Consider the following 13,420-nt stretch of genomic DNA (forward strand, 5'->3'; position numbering starts at 1 on the left):
TTTATTTTTGCTAGTCCTGCTTGAACTCAGGGCCTGAACACTGTCCCTGAGCTTCTTTTGTTCAAGGTTAGCACTCTACCACTTGACACAACGCCACTTCCGGTTTCTTCTGTGTATGTAATACAGAGGAATGGAACCCAGGGCTTCAGACTTGCTAGGCAAGCACTAAGCCACATTCCCAGCCCCTGGGCTAGTCTTGAACCACTTGCCTCCAGGGGCTAACCTCTCAAGTAGTTAGGATTATAGGTGTGTGCCACCATGCCTGCCAAGTGCTTTCTTCCTTCTTCAGGTGCTGGGGGTGGATCCTAAGGCTCCTCGCATGCTAGGCAGCCTCTACCACTGAGCCACCCCCCCCAACGCTTAAACTGATTGTGATACGGTATGAAGGCCCCACTTCATGCTTTGTATGTGGATCTAGTTTCCCAGCAACATTCACTGGTCTCAGAGCCCTTTCAAAACGCACCTTGCTGGACCAGCTGATGGCTGGTCCCTGGGCTGACTCCACTGTCCAGCAGCTGCCTGTTCTTTTGTTTTGTCCTTTTAACATAAGGTTCAGTGTGTAGCCTAGGCTGGTCTTGAACTCATGGTCCTCCTGCCTCAGCTTCCTGACTGCTGGGACTACAGGCATGTACCACCATGCCTGGCTTAGTGTGCCTACCAGTACCACAGAGTTCCAGTCACTGGCTTTCTGAGAAGCTTTGAAACCAGGAAGTAGGGGACCTCCAGTTTCACCCTCTTTCAAGATGGCTTACTATTGCAGTCCCTCACGAGCTTGAGACTCACAGGGTCCTGGGCTGCTGGCTCCTGGGCAGCCCAGTCCCGCTTCCTGGCTCCCTGCACTTACTCTGGCTGTTGGTGATGTGCTGCTGTAGCATTTTGTGGTTTTCTCAAAACCTCTCTGATATTCCCCCAGCTCTTCTGCTATAGCACGGCTGCCTCCTCATTTTACCCATTCTGAGGAGGGAGAAGCACTTGGGTGAGCGGCAGCCACACAGCACTCCCCACAGGTGGCAGCCCCGCCCCCTGCAGCATGGCCCTCACAGGCTCCGCAGGGCCCCGTCAGGCCCACCCGTGTGCCTTGCTATTCCAGAGTCCTTGGGCCATCTCCTGCTGGCCCCATGTTCTGGAAGGTGAGTGACTATGCTGCTGGGTGTGGGCAAGCAGATGTCTGACTTGGTGTCTGAATTTTATCCCTCCCTCCCCCGCCTGCTGTGGGGCGATTGTAGGGAAGTGAGGAAGAAGGTGCCACTCAAGTGTTCTGGGGTTGGAAGGATGTAGTGGACATGCTATGATCCTTCAGCAGGTCCAGTTTGCCTCGCATTGCTGTACTGCCCTTGCCACTGGAGCGAGGGGGAGCAGGAAGTCTACGTGGGCCTGGGCACAGGTGGCTGTGTGAAAGGACCTGTGACCCTGGTGTGTGTGTGGGGGGCGGGGAGGACATGCTGGCGCTCTGGCTGGGGTGACAGGGCTAGAGAATAGAGAGGGCTGTGTGTGCAGAAGGGAGAATGGGTGTGACAGGGCTGTGCTAGTCAGAGAGCAGAGGTCTGGGGTGCCACCTTGGGCCCTGTCCACCCTCTGGGGTGCGGGGCTCCCCTCAGAGCCTTGGCATCTCGAGTGAGCTCATCAGGTATCTGATGGTTCTGCTTTTCGGGGACCATGGGACCTGCCTTGCTAGGGATGGGCGGGCATGACGTGGGCCAGGCCTGCTCAGCCACTGTGGTTCTGTCCTGCCCACCTGAGGCCTCACTGGGTGCCTTTGACACCCGGTGGTGGGTCCCCACCCTCGCAACAGTATCACAGGACACAGACAGAAACATCAGCCTGCCTAGTGCCAGTGCCCACGCCTAGAATCATAGATCCAAGGTCTGCAGTTGAGACAGGCTGGCAGAATGGCCCTGGGACTCCAATTCAGCAGATGCACGTCTGCAGAGGTGCTCAAGTTCCCAAGTTCAAGACCTGGTTTTGGGCACACACATGCGAAGTGGGGTGTGGGTGAGCTGCCCACAGGACGCAGGGTACAGGGTGTCTGAATGGTGACAGGGCCTTTCTGTGGCCTTGTCCACAGAGAACACGTTGCTCCAGACCCTCTGGCCTGCCAGGCCCGCGGGTTCGTATGTCTGCACTGAGCCTGCAGGGGCCACTTGGTGTCTGTCACCTCTTCTGGGCTATACCAGCTGCCACCCCTGCCCAGTCCCCCTTCCTCACCTCCCCTGCCGCCTGCCAGGCAGGCCCGGGAAGGGGGCCCAGGCCTGCCCGCGCCTCCCATACTGTGTGCCCTTGCCGAGCCCGGCTGTGCTCTGCAGACACAGGCGCCCTGTTCCCAGCCGGAACACCAGCTCTCTGTCTGCACCTGGGCTGGCTCCCAGGGGCCCGGGGTCCACACAGACCTGCACTGTGCCTCTGCTAAGCCCCTGCGCAGTGTGGCCGAGCCTTGGGCACATGATGGAGGGTGCTGGCTGCTGGCCGCCCCGTCAGCCAGGCGAGGGGGGGGGCGGGGAGTGAGTGTGGGCTCCCCAGGCCCTGCCACCCACTCAGGACTAGACAGTGCCTCTGGCATTGCTCCCCTGGGACCAGGCCACTGTCCCCACACTCCTGTCCTGGGCCACAGCCCTGCTGCAGGCCTCTGCAGGGATGGGATGGTGGCCGTGGGGTCATCCTCTATGCATTGCGCTGTGCTGCCAGCTGGGTGTCCAGGCGTGGGCTGAGGAACACGGGGACTCCATGTGGTGTGGTGTGGTCTCTGGCCTTTATTCCAGGGTGTCCCTAGATGGGCTGTGGCAGTGGCCACTCCCGTGCCTTGAAGTAGTTCCTCAGGTCCTCAAGGCGGAGAGGAGGGAAGTAGGGACCAATGCGCCTGCGCAGCCACCACTTGCCCTGGGCGGCGTGCTTGCCTCCCGGGCGGCTGAACTGGTACCGGTAGTGCTCTCCTCGGACCCACCTGCAGGACAGAGGACAGCCTGAAGCCCTGGCCACCAGTGTCACCACCCACCCCTCTCAGGTTGTGGCTTCCCAGAGGAGCTTTGGGTCCTCCCGTGTGTGAGGGCTGGAGATGTCTGCTACCTCACCTAGCTGGATTATATACACGTTTCTCAGAATTCTGATGACTTGTTAGTAGTGTGAAGTATCTCCCTTTGGAATTTTGCTGTGTGTATGCTGGTCCTGGGCTTGAACTCCGGGCGCTGTCCCTGAGCTTTCTCACTCAAGGCTAGCACTCTACCACTAGTCACAGCTCACTAATGGCTTTATCAGTTAGAGATAGCTCACGGGCTTTCCTGCCCAGGCTGACTTTGAACTGTGATCCTCGCATCTCAGGTGTGAGCCACCAGTGCCCAGCTGTGATTCTGCTTAAGTGGCTACTCACAGTACACTGTCTACTTCCCACAGTCTGCTGGTGTTCCTGACCATGGAAGTAAACTGCAGGAGCTCATTTCCTTTATCTGTCTCCCTCACTTGTCATTGTCTTGACCACCCCAGACTGGCAGAGCGGCGCCTCCCACGGGCTGCAGCTGCCAACTCCAGGGCAGGCAACACAATGTCTGCGCTTTGGTCTCCTCCCTCCTGGTGTCCACTGTGCTCAACACAGAACTCAACACTTGCGGTGACAGGTCTGGTGCCCTCTTGTGGGGTGGGGTGGCGCACAGCTCCTCATCCAGCGCCGCCCTGCTGGCTGTGGGCTGGGCCACATGCTGTCTTGTACCTTGGCTGCCCGCCGGGCAGGGTTGCGAACCCCTGCTGATTGCACAGCCTTCGCTGCCTGAGGTTTTCAAAGTTTAGTGAACTTTGGTTTAAATTTCTTTGGGGTCTACATAGTTTATTGGCCATAAGTATGTGCCTTTTGTTAAATTTGGAAAGGTTTTGGCCATTGCTTTTTTTGGTAGTACTGGGCCTTAGGAAGTCCAAACTTGGGGCCTCGATTGCCAGGCAGGCCGATTGCCCGTGTTCTGGTTGTTTCCCTTGTGTTTGCCTGGGTTGGCTTGCGACTGGCTGCTCTGGGCCTGTCTCTGGGTGCTGGGATGACATGAAAGCGTGCGGCTGCTCCTAGTGGGGCCTTGCACGCTTGCAGGGCCTCCTGTTTACACCTCCCCTATTGATGGGGTAGCAGGAGTGTGCTGCCCTGCCCCTTCCAGCTCTGTGCCTTTCCTGTCTCCCCCTGGGGACCTTGGTGACCCATTCAGACCTCTTCACAGACCTCAGGCTCTGAGCTCTGCTCACTTGGGGCCAGTGTCTCCCTCTGCTCAGTTGGCTCATTGCCTTTTCCTGTCTCCAGCCCCCATCTTCCCTCCTTGCCTCTGCTCAGTGCGGTCGTGTGGCCACGACACTTTAGATCTCAGCCTTTCTTTCCTCTGACACAGGTCTTCCTGGGCTGACTGCGGTTCTCAACGGTGACTGTGGTGTGTCTCTGAGCATCTGCACAGAGTTCCCACTCTGCTGTTACTTCCAAGTCTTCTGGTTGTTGGTATGACAGGTGGTTTTTCGTTTTGTGGCCATGAGACAGTGTCTTTTGTCACTGGTGAGGAGTGTGCTGCCAGCTGGTCCTCAGTGAACCTTGTTACTGCAAGAAGTGAGCATGCACCACCCTGGGGGGGGGGGGACAATGCGTCACCACGGGAGGAGATGTGTCGCCGTGGGAGGTGATGCGTCCCCGTGGGGAGGTGAGGATGTGTCACCGTGGGGAGGTGAGGATGTGTCACTGTGGGGAGGTGATGCGTCCTCACGGGAGGTGAGGATGTGTCACTGTGAGGAGGTGATGCATCCTCGTGGGAGGTGAGGATGCATCACTGGGGAGGTGAGGATGCGTCGCTATGGGAGGTGATGTGTCACCGTGAGGAGGTGAGGATGCGTCCCAGTGGGAAGTGATGTGTCACTGTGGGGAGGTGAGGATGCATCACTATGAAGAGGTGAGAATGTGTCACTGTGAGGTGAGGCATCCTCATGGGAGGTGAGGATGTGTTGCTGGGGTGGATGCACTGTGGTGGGAGGCGCAGGGTCTTGGCCTCTGCTTACTCTCCACCGTGGGGTGGGGCTCCGTGCAGTCCTTTCTGGCTGTGGGCTCTTTGGCCATGTGCTGGCGTTTCTGAGTTCCTGCTGCTTCATCTCCAGCAACGAAGCAGGGGGAGAGCCAGGTGCTCGCCTACATTTTGGGGTCTTGGAGGGCCCGAGGTCTCCAAGGTGCCTCCCTCCCTGGCCTAGCGCTGTGCGGGCCTTGTGTGCTGTGGCTGGGATGTCAGCCATCCTTCGAGGAGCACCAAGGCAGCGTTCACTCCTCTTCCACTGCTCTAGGAAAAGGAACGCTCCTGGTGGCCAGGCTGTGGTCAGCCCCGCACCCTGGCACTGGCGAGAACAGGCATCCGCACGCAGCTCCTGAGAACACACGGGCGCCGCAGAGGGCCACGTGCTCCCTGGCGGCTCAGACTGCACAGCTGCCTGCGTGTCCCTGCACCTACCCCAGCCACGCCCAGGAGCTGCCTCACACCTCCTTTCCACAGCAGTCTCCCCTGGTGGACAGGGCCGCGGGCAGGGCAGGCCTGGCCCGGCAAGCTGGGGACGCGTGCCCACGTCCAGGCATGCCACTGGCCACAGGGCAGGGATTCTGTGCAGCCTTGCCTGGGAGGGCAGCTGCCCCCAGAGGGTGCCGGCGTCCCTGAGGCTGGCCCCGGAGGGGCTATGGACAGTGCCCCCTGGCTGGGGTGCCATCCTGGGCGCAGCTGCCCCGCAGCCCTGCCTGCCAAGCCCGACAGCTGGGGAGCTCCAGGGCACAGCTGTCCCCAGGCTCCTCCAGGGAAAACAGGAATGCGTCCTGTCAGAGTTAAGAGCCCGCAGGGAGGGGGGCGGCCAGCCCAGGCCTGCTGTCCTCATTTGCGCTGGAACTAGGTTCCATACTACGGAGCAGAGTGCTCAGCCCCCTTGGAGGCTGCACTGGCCCTGCTCTCTGGTTGTGGGCTCCTGGTGGCCCCCCCGCCCTCCCCCCCCAGTTCCTACTCTTTTCCAGCCCCTGGCTCCTAGGACTCGTCCTTCCACAGCAAGTCAGGCCCCCAGTATCTTCCTGTAGCTCTCACTGCTGTCACCAGGGCCCCTGATCTCCATCTTCCTGTTCCCAGCCCCCTAAATGCTCACGCTCCCCCGTCTCTGGCTCCTGCGGTCCCTCCAGCTGGCCTGATCTCCACTGGGTCAGGCACACAGCAGGCTCTTGGAGGGCAGGCCCTGCCGCTCTGCCCGGCCTCCTGGACACTGGCGGGTATGGTGCAGAGCAGCTGTGGGGCAGCTGTTGAGCGAGGCGATGGGCCTCTTCCGACCAGGGGCTCTGGAGACCAGTATCGTACAGAGGGGCCCTGCTCCTCTGTGAAGAGCTGGTGGAGGCTGTGGGGCAGGCGGCCCGCCTTACCTGGGAGGGGCCCGGCCCTCAAAGGGGTTGAGGGCCAGCAGGGACAGGGCCTCAGCATCATTGGCCAGGAGCTTGCCCGCCAGGTGGAGGATCCACTCGTTGTGCTCGTAGGTCTGGGAGGAGAGGCGGTGCCGTGAGGGCCACGTGTGTCCAGGCGCAGCTCCTCCTGTCCCCCGGCTCCGCCCTGCCGCAGGCTGTCAGTGCCATGCTAGCCTCTGGGGCTGCCTGCTTCCCGCTCTGCCCGGGGGCCTGACTTCACCTCCCTGCAGGTGCCACGCTCAGCTGTTTCAGTCCTGCTGGAGGTCTGGCCACCTGCTGGGCCTGGCGTCCCTCTGCCCAGAGGGTGCTGTGGTGTCTTCATCCTGTACTCGAGTGACCTCCACAAGGGCAGGGTCCTTGTGAGCCAGACGGGACCCTGTCAGGTGGACTTGGGCCCGGCTGGTCCTGGTGACCCTCCGGTGAAAGGTGACCTCCTTGAGTCCTCTTCCCTCCCTGACTCCCACAGTCTCGTGGCTTCTGTGGTATGGGACCAATGGAAGCCTGCGCGACCACTCGGGCCTAGAAGGGAGGACATGCTCACCTGGAAGGCGGCGAACCACATGAGCCAGTCCAGGCGGTAGTGGTAGGGGGAGATGAGGCAGGGCCGCCTCCAGGGGTCGCCCGGCTTGCATCTGAACTCGTAGTCCTCCCACACGGCATCCGGCGTGCTGGCGTTGGGGCTGGCCGTGCCCTGCAGGATCACCTCCGTCCGCTCCTTGGTGATGCTGGGGAGTCAGCAAGGCCATGGGTCATGGCAGGGCCACCCCGTGGTGTGGGGAGGGGGCAGGGGGCACGGGTGATGCTGGCATCTTGCACACTTCCTCCAGGTGGGCTGAGTGCACAGGCAGACCAAGGCACGGAGGGCACGGGTGCAGGCTGGCTGTACCTTCCGAAGGCCCCGTAGGTGTTGACAATCCTGAGCGGACTGAAGGAGGTGTTCATGACCTGCTTGGAGCTCAGCAGGTTCAGGACCACGGGCACGCTGAGCCAGGCCACCAGGGCGCCCAGCGCCAAGTTGACCAGCTGCCGCACCCTGGAGCCTGGCCGGAGGGGAAGAGTCTTCAGCAGGGGTCCTGGCCCTAGGGGAGGCAGTCTCACCAGAGGGAGACAGCATTCTCACTAGTGGGGTCCTAGCCTGAGGGGGAGGCACCCCCATTAGTGGGGCCCCAGCCCAAGAGAGGAGGCGCTCGATCAGCAGGGTCCAGCCTATCCCTGGGGGCCCTGGCTTCCGTCCTCCCCTCTGGGCTCAGGGACAGGCCCCACTGGCCGTGCAGGGGCCTCCCACAGTGTGGCCGTGAACCTCCCGGGGGTTGTGTGACATGTTCCCCGGGCAGGTTTTCGCTGGGACCCCACGTCTACACACAGCATCCCTCCCAGGTGCGGGGGCTCACGCCGTTCTGGGGGTGGCAGTCCCGGCTTCCCTGTGGGCACGAGGTAACCGGCTAGGTCTCACTTACCGTGAGTCGGCCATGGCCGGGCCCCGCGAGCCCCCTCCTGCTGCATCCTCAGGACACGGTCTTTGAGGCCCTGTGGCCCGGAGGGAAACAGGGAGCCCAGCGCCATGTCATCGAAGCAGGCGAGGCTGGGCACCATGGTCAGCCAGTTCAGGAAGCTCAGGTTCCCGCTGAGGATGAGGACCACCTGTATGGGGTGCAGGCCCGAGTACAGCCTCCTGCCTCCACCCCCACCTGGCCCTGTGGGAGCGTGCGGCTCCCCCAGGACCCCGGTCACGGCACAGCCATCTACAGTGCGTCAGGCCCAGCCAGACCTTGCCACGGTGACTCCTGAAGGCAGCCCAAGGCCGAGTCTCGCTCTGAAGTTTCAGGGCCCACGCCCAGCCTGGGACCCCTGGATGAGAAGCCCCAGAAACTTGAGGGCACACGCAGGAGCTCTCACGGGGCTGGTGACAGCAGCTGGTTGGCTGGGGCCACAGGCCTGGGACCCTTTTCAGTAACTGCACTGGCCCAGTCCTGGAGTGATCCAAAGTACAGCCCAGGACCGCACAGCAGTGAGTGACCACAGAGCCCCCGTCCCACAGCAGTGAGTGACCACAGAGCCCCCGTCCCACAGCAATGAGTGACCACAGAGCCCCCGTCCCACAGCAATGAGTGACCACAGAGCCCCGTCCCACAGCAGTGAGTGACCACAGAGCCCCCGTCCCACGGCAGTGAGTGACCACAGAGCCCCGTCCCACGGCAGTGAGTGACCACAGAGCCCCGTCCCACAGCAATGAGTGACCACAGAGCAGCCCTGTCCCCAGTCCGTGGTACTGCTGGGTTTTCTTGATCACTGCAGAGGAAGTCACATGGTGTCTCTAGGGAGCTGTGAGGGTCACTCTGTGAGGGCAGTGTCCCAGGCCCGTGTCAGACGCCGCTGTGTGGACATTGCCAGACGACCCTCTAAAGGGGCGTCACAGCTGGCCAATGGGACATGGGCCCATAGTCACTCTCTAAGCACTCCCAACACTTGAAGCTGCACCATCCCAACTCTGGCAGGCTGGAGACTTGGACAGATGTGAGCGACAGGGCTGGCCCAGGCCGTCTCCTGGGGTGCTGTTGAGGATACCCCGGCATCCGGGAGCAGCACCAGTTCTGCTTCTCTGTGCCATGGGGCATGGTGTGTAGTCAGTGCAGGGGAGGGGAGGCGGGAGCTCTCGCTGCAGAATCAAGCCTCGGGATGTGTGAACATCCCTCCCCGTGAGCCTCTCCCTGCTAGGGGCCAGGCCCTGGAGGCACATCTAACTGCCGCTGGCCAGGCTGGGGTGGCCGGTGAGGACGCAGCTAGGAGTCCTATAGGAGCCAGTGTCCAGCACTTGGGGCAGTAGGGGCCTCCAATGTCGGTCCTGCCTATGTCCACCTGTGTAAGTCTTCAAGAGCACTGTGCCAGGAGGCCTCAGGCCACCCAGGGTGACGGGATCCGCTGTGGGAGGGGTCACAGAGGTGGTGAGCACCAGCCTGGCTTCCGACCCGTGCAACGTGGCTGGCTGGCCGCCCTATAAGCCCACCTCGACCGCTCACTGCCTCAAACGTACACACAAGGAGGAAAGACAAGTCACAAACTTGGGACTGCTCACACCCGTGAGCCCCTGGCGGCACCAGCTCACAGCATGCCTCAGACCTGAGCTTTCTCCTTTCCTCTGCAGAGCAAATGAGAAATGAGTTCATCTTCTCAGGATGCCACATGCAAGTGGCTGCACATCCAACCCCTCAGCCAAGGCTCGGGCTCGTGGTGCTCTGGGAAGGGGAGGCCACGGCTCCAGGTTATTGCTGGGCCCGTGACTCATGCAGTGTTAGAGTAGGGTCAGAGGTTTGGTTCTGCCAGGCAGGAGCTGGACCCTCTGTAGCCCACGTAACGCAGGATACCTAAACAGGACGCCTGTCCCGAGACGTCTGGCTGTGGGCCCGCAGGACCTGACTGCTCCATCGGGGACACCAGGGAGGCCTCTGGCAGCGCCTCCTGGACCTGGGACGGCAGAGGCAAAGACACGGACCGCGGCATGCAGTGTGAGGCCTTGTGTGCACAGGGACCGGAGGAAGGGGGGTGCCTTCTGGCCAACAAGACTTCAGAATGCGCACACAGTGAGCACTGTGTGTACACCAGGGCTGGCGCTCACACGGGGGCTTTGTGACTGGCGACCCAGTCCCACACACTCCTGTGAGCTCGCCGTGAGATCCTGAGAGCAAGTGTCCGGAGGACAGCACTGACTTGCTCTGGTCGGCAGCTAAGGTTAACACACGGACACCGGGGCCAAAGAGCAACATCAGGAATAGGGAGGAACCTAAACCTAACAAAGAGCGTCAGAATAGGCACGGGAAATGGGCATGTGGTCTACACATCCACCACCAGGAACGGGACACATGGGTGGGGGGTGGCACTGGGCAGAAACACAAGACCCTGCCAGCGCTGGTCACGTGCCAGAAGCACCCTGGGGGCGCTCCTGGACTTGCTGGTAGAGGGGCTCTGACAGGAGCTTGTTTCCAAGGACCCCCTGCCGGGGCGGGGGCCTGGCCTGGAGAAGTAGGCCCCACAGCAGAGGCGGGGACAGGACTGGTTCTCACAGAGCTGTGTAGAAGCCCCATGACAGGTTGCACAGCTAGACAGAGAGCGGCCATGCTCGGGGTCAGCCCTCCAGACTCGCTCTGCTTCCTCTTTCCTCTGGCCACAGCACAGAGCTGGGCCTGAGAACTCCACAGGGATCTTCCCTCCCTCGGTCTTCAGTGCGGCCGGGCCCAGCACTGCACGTCTGCCGGCGACAGGTGCCCGGACCCCAGAGGAAGGGGGGTGTGAGGCGGCGGATCTTACAGGGCCGGCCCCGGTTCCCACAGAGGACATGGCAAGACACAGGCCCCAAGAAGTGGGTCTGAGCTCTGACAAACCACAGTCAGGCAATGACCAAGAAACCTAGGCCAGATGGACAGGCATGCCCACCTGCAACAACATGCCACTGGCCTGAGGCTGGTGCCTGTCAGGTGAGGGAGACCATGCTCAGAAGCCAAGAGCCACCAAATCCAGAGACGCAGGAGCCAGGCCTGAGGCGGGGCGGGGGGTGTCTGCTGCCCTGCAGAGAAGCCGTGTGCACTCCACAGCGACACCCTGGCCACGTGTGCGGGCGGACCCTCTAACCTCAGGCAGGAGAACCCCCGCTCAAGGCCAGCCCGGGCAACGTGTCTCGGAAAAGGGAAAATACAGGATATCGTATTTTATCGCATTTGGCTCTGGTGGGGGTGCCACTAGGACTGGGTCCCGACTGTGCAGGGAGCTGGCGGGGCCCCAGGCCTCCTGCCCTTCCCACAGGCCCCCGGCTAGCCGGCGGGTCTGCGGCAGGAGCCCTCCAAACAGCTGTGTAAATGGAGTGTGGGCGGCGGCGAGCACGTGAGCATCCATCCTCCCAGAGGAAGGAACGGCAGCCTACGCACCAGGAGGTGGGAAAGGAGTGGAGAGCAGAGTGCAGGCTGTGGGGAGGGAGGCTGTGGAGGATGGGGTGCCGTGGAGGGAGTGGGGGAGAGTAGAGTGGAGGATAAGATAGAGTAGAGGAAGTGGGGGATTCTGTAGAGTGGAGGACAGGGTAGAGGTAGGGCGTGAGGGATAAGGTACAGTGGAGGGAGTGGGGGTGGAGGTAGGGAGAGGGGGACGGGGCAGAATGGCGGCGGTGGGGAGGGAGTGGAGGCCGCATCCCTAGATGGGTGCGGCAGAGTTGTGCACACTCTGAACTCAGGGAGGGCAAAGGCCGCCCGGGCCCAGACATGCCCGCTGTGGGGACAGGATGGATGCCTGGCCGACTCTGGCCATCACCGCCTTGCCCCACACAGTGTGGGCTGAGGACACCAGGGGTGGTGGACCTTGGGGGCTGGGCTAGCCAGCCACCCCGCTGACCCCCCACATCGTCGTGGATGTCCTGCCACCCTGTGGCCTCCTTGTAGGGGCCGTGAGCTGCGCACGTCGGCCCTGGCGCACCCGGGAGTGTTGCTGAGGAACTGCACACAAGTCTGCGTTCCGGTGGCTGAAGCTTCCTAGCACGCAGGGGCCCCCAGCCCCCGACACCAGTTTTGTGTACTAGGACACCCTGCCTCTCGGTTCTGGTCCAGCAGTGTCTGCTCATCTGCAGAAGCAAGGAATGGGGCGGTGGGAGAGTTTACAGCCCCAGCCCTGGTTTGGAGCCTGCAGGAGAGCCCTTGCTTCTCCCTGAGCCGCGTGTCCAGCAGTGCCCAGGCTTCGCAGCGGACGTCGGGAGAGGCAGGTGAGAACCACTGGCCGGGGCCCGAGGGGCCAGGCTGGAGCCTCTGTGCCGTGCCTGTGCACTGGCAGTGCCCCACACGGACGGTCGCTGGGACCGATGGCACATGCGTGGGACGTGCGCACTCAAAGACGCGGGAAGCCAGCCCGAGTGGCGCCACCCAGCGTAGTCCCAGCTGCGTGACGTTTACAAGGCGGGGCTTGCTCTGACGCGGTCCCGGCCCAGGACACCCACTCCGCTTGCTCGCCGTGACCCTGGTCTGCACATCTCTGAGCTCCAGGGCCACAGGCTGCAAAGCAGCCCGGGGCAGCGCGGCCGGGGCAAGGCCACGGAACTTTTCTTTCCCTGCCAGACGTGCCCATGGAGGCGGTGCTCCATCGAGGGAGGGGTGAGCTGGAGGCCAGGCCTCAGAGCCCGTTCTAAAGTTGTATCCACCGTTGGATACATGTAGAAACCGCCGGAAAGCACAGATGCTCCGGAGAGTTCTCCCCAGCCGCTGCAGGCTCTGTACAGAGGGGTGTGGGGCGGCCCCCCCCCCCACTGGCAACCATGCCAGATCCCACACTAAACCCTGGTGAGGTCACCCCAGCAATGGCAGGGCGTCCACGCCCCAAGGGAACACATTCCAGGGGGACTTGGCCCAGGGAGAGGAGTGCAGACGCAAGACACTGAAAGCCAGCCCAGCAGAGAAGCGAGAAATCCCAGCACACACGGCGACAACAGATGGTGACCCTGGGGTCGGGGCAGAGCCCTCCGGAGAACTTGCCAGACCTGGGACGGGGAGGTGGACACAGCAGCGAGGAGGCGGGGCCTGCCACCCCTCCAGGGACAGGGCTACCGGTTCTGGCTGTTCTATGAGCGCCAAGCACAAGGGGACTGTGTGCCTGGCCCAGGCCAGCGCAGAGCGCAAGCCCTCGTGCGGAGTGGGGCAGGGGGCGGGGGAGGGCTGCTGGGAAGCCCCGGGCGGCTTCGGGGGCCATGGACATGGCCTACCTGGAACAGGATCTGCAGCGCCCCGTGTATGAGGCACGGCCGGCGCCCGAGGAACACCAGGAAGGGCACCAGCAGCTCCACGACGTGGTTGCCAAGCGTCTCGAAGCGGTGGAGCCACCAGGGCGACCGGTGCAGGTAGTAGGCCAGCGGGTTGGGCACGGGCTGCGTCTGCAGGGACAGGGGCTGTGAGCCCTGGGGGACCCCAGAGGGTTCTGTGGGAAGCAGTTTGAAGCAAAGCTAGTTCTTTGCTTTAAAACCACTTCCATCCACCC

General features: G+C 62.3%; 1 protein-coding gene across 3 annotated transcripts in view; it reads right to left on the reverse strand.

Annotated features, from left to right (window-relative positions):
• Positions 1–2,727: 2,727 nt before the first annotated feature.
• Positions 2,728–13,420, reverse strand: part of LOC138825362 (lipase maturation factor 1-like) — a 50,977-nt gene continuing 40,284 nt past the window's right edge. Inside the window, exons 4-10 of one of the 3 annotated variants that reach the window (XR_011371395.1) lie at positions 13,149–13,316; positions 7,879–8,045; positions 7,308–7,461; positions 6,963–7,146; positions 6,383–6,495; positions 4,288–4,577; positions 2,863–2,938 (exon numbers count right to left, since the gene is read on the reverse strand). Coding sequence is in view for 2 of the 3 variants with exons in the window: in XM_070019812.1 (XP_069875913.1) it covers positions 2,764–2,938; positions 6,383–6,495; positions 6,963–7,146; positions 7,308–7,461; positions 7,879–8,062; positions 13,149–13,316 (978 nt within the window). In the remaining variant the exon portion in view is untranslated. Of the gene's footprint in view, positions 2,939–4,287; positions 4,578–6,382; positions 6,496–6,962; positions 7,147–7,307; positions 7,462–7,878; positions 8,063–13,148; positions 13,317–13,420 lie in introns of all 3 variants that reach the window. The other 2 variants (XM_070019809.1, XM_070019812.1) reach the window with 2 other exon arrangements.

Source organism: Dipodomys merriami, unplaced genomic scaffold (genome assembly GCF_024711535.1).
Source record: "Dipodomys merriami isolate MVZ:Mamm:240054 unplaced genomic scaffold, mDipMer1.0.p SCAF_137, whole genome shotgun sequence".
NCBI lineage: Eukaryota > Metazoa > Chordata > Mammalia > Rodentia > Heteromyidae > Dipodomys > Dipodomys merriami.